Source organism: Rhipicephalus microplus, chromosome 3 (genome assembly GCF_043290135.1).
Source record: "Rhipicephalus microplus isolate Deutch F79 chromosome 3, USDA_Rmic, whole genome shotgun sequence".
Lineage (NCBI taxonomy): Eukaryota > Metazoa > Arthropoda > Arachnida > Ixodida > Ixodidae > Rhipicephalus > Rhipicephalus microplus.
Genome location: NC_134702.1, coordinates 282,293,347 through 282,300,158, shown reverse-complemented (window position 1 = coordinate 282,300,158; position 6,812 = coordinate 282,293,347). Strand labels below are relative to the sequence as shown.

Here is a 6,812-nt window from a genome sequence, read left to right as displayed (position 1 = left end):
AATGGCCAAAAAAAGGTTATTTCTTTGCGGCCAACTTTATGAAACGTAGTCCTTAGAACTTGCTCGCATCAAATCAATACTCATTCTGTGTGATTTCTTGCTCTTAGAGACACAAAAACGACCAAACTAATTAAAAAAACGTATACAAGAAAATTCTCAAAAGAAATCTCGATGATGCGCACCAAAAAGTGCAGTATGGGCAGAGACCTAGAGCTCAGGTAAATATGCCGTTGTCTTGTATAGTGCAATGGACTGTAAAAGGACTGTTACTGAAAGCAAAACCTTCACATACTTCCTTGAACATATCATGAACTTTCAGCCAAGGAAAAGGACAAGGAGTTCGACTGACAGTGGGTCATCAGAATGTGATGACTTGTGCTCCAAGTAAAAACTTCTTGACATCAAAAAGAAGAAAGAAGCGTGGAAGGCAAGAACAAAGGTGCTGGCAGAGAAAGAGGTCGAAAAAGACCGAGACATGTGGAGACAGCGTGCTGAAAAGCTGGAGGAGCACAAGAAATTTCTGAAGCAGCAGGTTGCTAGTCTGCAAAGATGTCTTGAGAGCAAATTTTTTGAGCGTAAGATTGCTTTTTGGTCGGCAATAATTACTTTGCCCAAGCTGCATGCACAGTGATTGAACTTGACAGCTTATGTGTTTATGTAAATCTTTATGTACACGCAGTTGCAGTCCAACAAGACCGGCCAGCATCTAAAAACTTGTTGCCAGGTTAGTTTCCAATGAGAACTGCATGCAATGATGCTCTCAGTTACATATTGTGTCACGAGAACAATGATATTACAGACTTTGTCCTGCTTTATGAAGTCAGCTTTTCATTCAATTATTTATTTGACTAAGCAACTTTCTCAACAGTATGTGCAGAACAAATGTAAGAAATTTGGCTGCATTTGGTCGACTAGCTGAACCAGTTCAAGGAATGCTGCCCATTTAAATTTGTTTTACAAATGTGCACCCACTGAACACAACCTGAATTAACTCTCAGGGGCAAGCTCAGCTCTATTGCATCAAGATTGCAGCTTTTTTGGTAGGTAATGGAGAAAATACTAGTGCTGTCCTACTGAAATGATGTCAGTTCTTCGAAAGTGAAGGTTGGTAGCTGCTGGTATAGAACTGTAAGACAGAGTAGTGAAGCCACAAAGCTTCGAAGTGGAAAAAAAATTTTGTCTTAGTCTGGTTTATCACTATATTTCATATGATTTTCAATTTGAAAGTTTTAAGTTAACCCGAGTAACAGGTCAGCACCTCACTGTAGCTTTAGTAAGCAGCCAGTGCTATATGGTGTTCCGTGATTAGCACTGTACACTTGAACTTTATTGGGCTGTACAACAAGAATGGGCTGTACAACATGAGCCTCCAAATTTAACAGGCTTGAGTTTTCGACATCTCAATATAGTGCAAACTGTCTCCCCTGAATCCTTTTTATTACAGCACTTCCTATGTCGGAGGACACAAAAAGCATGGTCGAAGGTAAGTGCTTCGCTTCTTCTATGATATATTTGCCTGTATTTTAAAACTGAAGGGACAGTTACTGTAAGCATATCTTTGTAACTTTATATCCATTGAATATGAACAAAACTGCCTACAGTAAACATGTTCCTTGTAAGTAACAGTTCTGTTTTTATTATAGACACTACAGTTCATGTCTTTTAAAGTAATGCAGGCACGAAGATCACTCTTTCTTAATATTCCTGATTGTGGTGTAGCACCATGTCTATCTGCTGCTCAACCACAGAAAGAAACTATGGTAGAAGAGAGGCCTAGAAACATTACACATTTAGGTAAGTAGCTGGGTCAAATATGACCTCAAACATTCTGAATTTAATTTTATTTTGTTCCATGATGAAGACATTATATCTCTTGCAGGTCAATTTCATTAGAAATTTCATTTATATGGGAGATGGTTCAGTAAGTAATGAGACAAAAAGTACAATGTCACTGTTTATTCAGCTGCTTTTAATGCTTAAACTTTGTTTCTGGTGCTACATAGCTCCTCTATATCTTAGGTGGTGTAGCTAACTACAGAAGCTTTCCTATAGGGGGTATGCACTGAGCCTCGATCCGCAAGAGGGCAACACCATCACCGCGCCATTTTGAAGGTCTATTCGTACGCGCAGTCCTTCTGTCCACGTTTCGACGTGCAGGAAGTGTTCCGGAGGTATCTAAGCATAGAAGTTTTTGTGCGGATTTCGAACACAGCACGAGCGGCGAGCACGCGAACCATCAAAACGTCGATCTCGACGCAAGCGATCCTTACGGATGGCATCAAGTGCATACCCTCTATAGCCTGTTGTTGCTTGAAGTATAATGTTTACCGTTGTATTTTTGCATTTTTCAACCGCAAGAAATTTTTCTAGCACACTCATGTCTGCAGTTTTAATCTTTGTACCTTTTAAGGAAAGTATAGGCACCAGTGTGACCAACCACAGTTTTCATTGTTTATTATCTCACAATAGCAAGAATACAGTTCTGATCACACCTGCCTTGAGCACATGAGCAGTGCTGTGGGGAGAAAATACGGTAAAATTCTAAAGCAGATACCCCCCTTTGCTGATAATGCTTGTGTTCTTGTGAAGAGTGAATATACTATATGAAATGAACACGCACAAGTGCATTGCCTCTAACAGAGCAACTACGATAACGCTTCATTTGATTTGCAGCACACCACTCATACACTGTAGACAAGTGTGATGAACTGTACATAATATTAATTTGCGACATCCTAGTGAAGTGCCAGGTGCATTGGCTAAACAATGTTAGTTTAGATGTACGCTTACAACAAGTAACATACGGCATTTTGTTTCAATATTGCTTACAGTACAGTTATTTCCTGCTCTTAGATTCATAGCCATAAATACATTTTAAAGAAAGCTGTGACTGCATGCTGTGTATTGCTTATGTATTGAGCTTGTTGCTCTCTTTTCTTGTAACCTCTAGACAGCTGAAATTAATGTTGCTTCATTATTTTTCTTTTTCACAGTTCCATTTGATAACGGCATCATAATAAGTGGCACGTGTGCAAAAAAATATTTGGCAAAAAAAACCAAGCTAGGTTGTAAAAGACACAGCACACGCCATATGGGGAAGCGATGTGCTTACTTCTCGGAGCGTCACCGCAACAGTTTGCTCTAAGAAGAGAACGTTGGGCGATCTGCCGAAGCAACCCCTGACCCCTGAAAAACTTCTTGTGGTATCAGGTACAACTAGCACAAATTGCTTTCCGCAGTACAATTGCCTATACCATTGGATAAAATAAGTCATCTTTACAAAGCCTGGCAGCATGAATGAAAATGAGATAGCAAAACTTATGCTACTTCTTTAGCAGGTCATCAATCTAGAGTTAGATGTATAGTGTGAAAACAGATAACCTTGCACTTAGTGCTGGAAATATGCAAATACGCATCTCTGAATTTGACTGAATATTAATGGGGTGCATTTTAGGCTGCTGGGCTTGACTGAAATATTCTGTTGTACATAAGACTGCAGTGCACCAGATCGTATTGCCATCAGTTGCAGTGGCTTTATGGCTGATACCAAACAGGGTTTTATACAGTTGGTGAAACGGACTAGTCATGCGCATTCCTCTCTGGTATGAGAATATTAGTGCTCAAAACCGAGCTCTAGCTGTATGGTGTAGCAATAGTCGTTGCCAAAATCACTGCTTTTGTTTTTAATGCTGAAAATCAACCTTTCTATTCGTAGAAACACTCAAGCAGTGGAGCCGAGAAAAAGAAATTGACACTGCGGGAGTGGCAAAAATTCTGACGAGAAGCCTGGCGGAAAAAATACAGGATCTCCTGAAGGCAAAGCTGCGCAAGCAGCTATTTGATGAATGCAAAAGCACCGAATAATATTGAACTGCAGTTGCAACAAATTTGTTGCTGCGAAGCAAAATAAATGTTGAAAGATATTGCCGCGAACCATGCATTGGGTTTGTTTATTTGTGTTTTGTTTTTTCGCCCTGGCTGCGCCGGCCTGCGCTATCGCCGTTTTCACAGCGTTTCGAACAAACGCTACCACTGCGTTTCGAACAAACGCTATCGAACAACGCTTCAGGCGTTGTTCGATAGTGCCGCGAACCATGCATGGAAACAACGCTTCAAGCGTTGTTTGTTAGAAACGCTGTTTGAACGAACAGCGTTTCTAACAAACGCAATCACGGCGTTCCCGATACAATTCGACTATTCGTGAAACCCTCGCGCCGAGGGATATAAATTCCCGCACAGCCGATGCCGCGTCATTTCGATCGCCGACGCTCACTAGCGTGCCCGTCGTTTTGCTGGCCGCTGCTTCGCCGCCTGTGTATTTTTTCAGTTGTTATGGGAGCACAGGTTCGCTCCAATGAACTTGTTTTTCCTCACAGACAACTGCGTCGTCCTTTGCTGCGTGACGTCTGGTGGAGGTGGGGGGTACATGAAGACATGAGACACAAGTCCGTCTCTTCTCATTGTGACTGACTACAAGCATTCAATTGTGCAGCCAGGCTTGACGAGCAATTGTGCTCGTTAAGTTGTGCTGGTTTTTTGTTTATTGTCCTAAACATTGTATGAATGTCGAAATAACATTTGATTTGAATTCTCGACTGCGGTCATGCTGCAATGCTAAAAAATACGTAAATCAAGACAGCAAACAACAGGCGAGTTATTTTGATAAAATATAGCATGAATAATTGGCTCAGCGATCTCGCGGCTCCCAAACCTTACCACGTTCTAAATTTATTCCTGCAAGGAGTTGTTTACAATGAAAACTAGACGAAATAAATCGCTGGAAGGTTGCTGTGATGATGACCATTTTCATTTGTGAAACTGTGTGACATGACCACTTGCTAGCTTAGTGCTCTCAAAAAAGACTCAGAATGTAGTTGTTGTACCTTAGCCTCATTGTGCTGAAATTAAAATGTGACAGTGTGCTGCAAAACAGTGTGATCCAAAAAGATATCACATAACTACACTATGCGGTAATGCTGCATAAAAAGCGCAGTCAGCTTGAAAACATAGTGGGGCAAATTAAACTAAACTACGTACCCCTTCTCACAGAAAGCCGTCAGCCATGGCCCGTGCCAAGCAATGCACTGCCTGCAGGACGCCCTCCTGCGCCGCTACTGCCTTCTCCTGTGCTGCTGCCATACGCCGTGCTGCAGAAGCGATGAATCATCATGGTGGAAATGTTTAAGTGAGCTACCGCTAAACCCTTAACCATCTCGTGGCTGGAAGCTGCTGCTGCCCAAAATTGCAACGGGCACAACGATTTCCCCTCAGTTGAAGATCCACTGGCCTGATGGCATTCTTGGAAAGTGTGAAGCTTCGTGCACAACCTATGCCCTCTTCGTGCGGACCAACAAACATTTGCCGGAATTACTCTTTATTTATGTCCTCAGATGCATCTCTCGCCATCAAACAGCTCTTTTCAGGGCTAACCAATCTTTTGGCCAGCAGTTTATCATTGCAGATATCCAATACCGTGTCCTTAATACAATGCATGGTTATTATTTACAGCCCAAGTTGGTCTCAGTCATCATAATAGAGCATGGAAAACTTTTACGCCCCTTATGTATATGTAAACAAAGGGTCTACTCACCTTGACCTTTTTGTCGTCCTGCTCAAGGGTCCGGTCCTGTGCTCAATAAAGCAGTCAGTTATCAGATTTTTGCGTGTTACTGTGTCACTGACATCTGCAGCCGCTTCAGTAGCCTCCACCTCCATTTCCACCGCAGCAGTGGGAACATCCGCCTACTGTAAACTGTCGTAAGCATGATCTTTCAGAAAGTCGGTATTTGTTACGCTGGCTATTTTACAGCGTTACGTACTAAACATCTACGGCAATGTTCTGCAGTGGTCATTGATATTATGTATTATCATGTTAGTGCATGCACTTGCCCGCAGGCATTGCGTGTCTGTTATGATAAATAAATACCTCTTGTACTCTAAGGGCAGCAAACTGAGATTTTAGTTGATAAACCTACCTGCTTTTGAATTCTATTTCCTGCGCTCTTCCCGTCTAACAAGGTTCCGCTTAAGACGCTCCTTCCAATATCAAACTCTGTAATGGCACCGCTCAGGAACTCGTGATATTGCTGTGGTGGAGTGCTTACCTGTTGATAAGTGAGACCAGAGACGCCACTGAAGCGTGTCATCCCAGTGAACTGTAGAACCCGGCAGCGAAAGCCAGCTAGCCAACCCCTATAGTGGCCCAGAAATATACACCAATATCAAAGAACAAATTGCCCGCGCCATTTGACGGTCACTCATGTTTGTGCGTCTGTGATGGCGGTGGCGTCACGGCGGGCCTCGTGCACCGGCTTGCGCCACCAAGCCTGCCACTCCCACGCAGGCCCTTCATGGTTCAGCGCGTCGCTGAGCTCTTGCCACAGCCGCCGCCGGTTGGCGACCGTGACGCCGTGCCGCAGCTCGATGGCTTTCGCCGCGAGCTGGGGGTGTTCGTTCATAAAGGCGAGCACCAGCGCGCGCTGAGTCTCCGAAACGTGGGCGAGCCGCTGCTGCTGTTGGCTCTTGTTGCCGTTGCCCTCCGCCATGATTGCGCTCGACTGAGCTACAGTGCACTAGAAGAGGGCAGTGGGCTTACTCCCCGGCGAAGGGTATGTGGTCGGGTGGCTCCACAAACGTCGCCGGTGGGTGCGTCTCTTTTCGCCCGGGTGGCGCTGCTGGCATCAATAGAACTTTGGGTGAGCGTGGCGGCTGAAAGTGCTAGCCAGCTCTTGCGCAGCAGCAGTTGTCTATCAACTGCTGCTGCGCAAGAACTGTTATTGCCGATATTAGGGATCACTACCCTATATACATGT

General features: G+C 43.7%; 1 protein-coding gene across 1 annotated transcript; it reads left to right on the top strand.

The window, feature by feature from the left end:
• The first annotated feature begins 475 nt into the window (after positions 1-475).
• LOC119159813 (uncharacterized) lies at positions 476-3,920 on the top strand. Its single transcript, XM_075888310.1, has 7 exons — positions 476-575; positions 680-724; positions 1,445-1,483; positions 1,669-1,794; positions 1,880-1,921; positions 2,994-3,210; positions 3,716-3,920. The coding sequence occupies exons 1-5, from the start codon at positions 476-478 to the stop codon at positions 1,891-1,893; spliced, it is 324 nt and encodes a 107-aa protein (XP_075744425.1). The 3' UTR covers positions 1,894-1,921; positions 2,994-3,210; positions 3,716-3,920.
• The last annotated feature ends 2,892 nt before the right edge of the window (positions 3,921-6,812 follow it).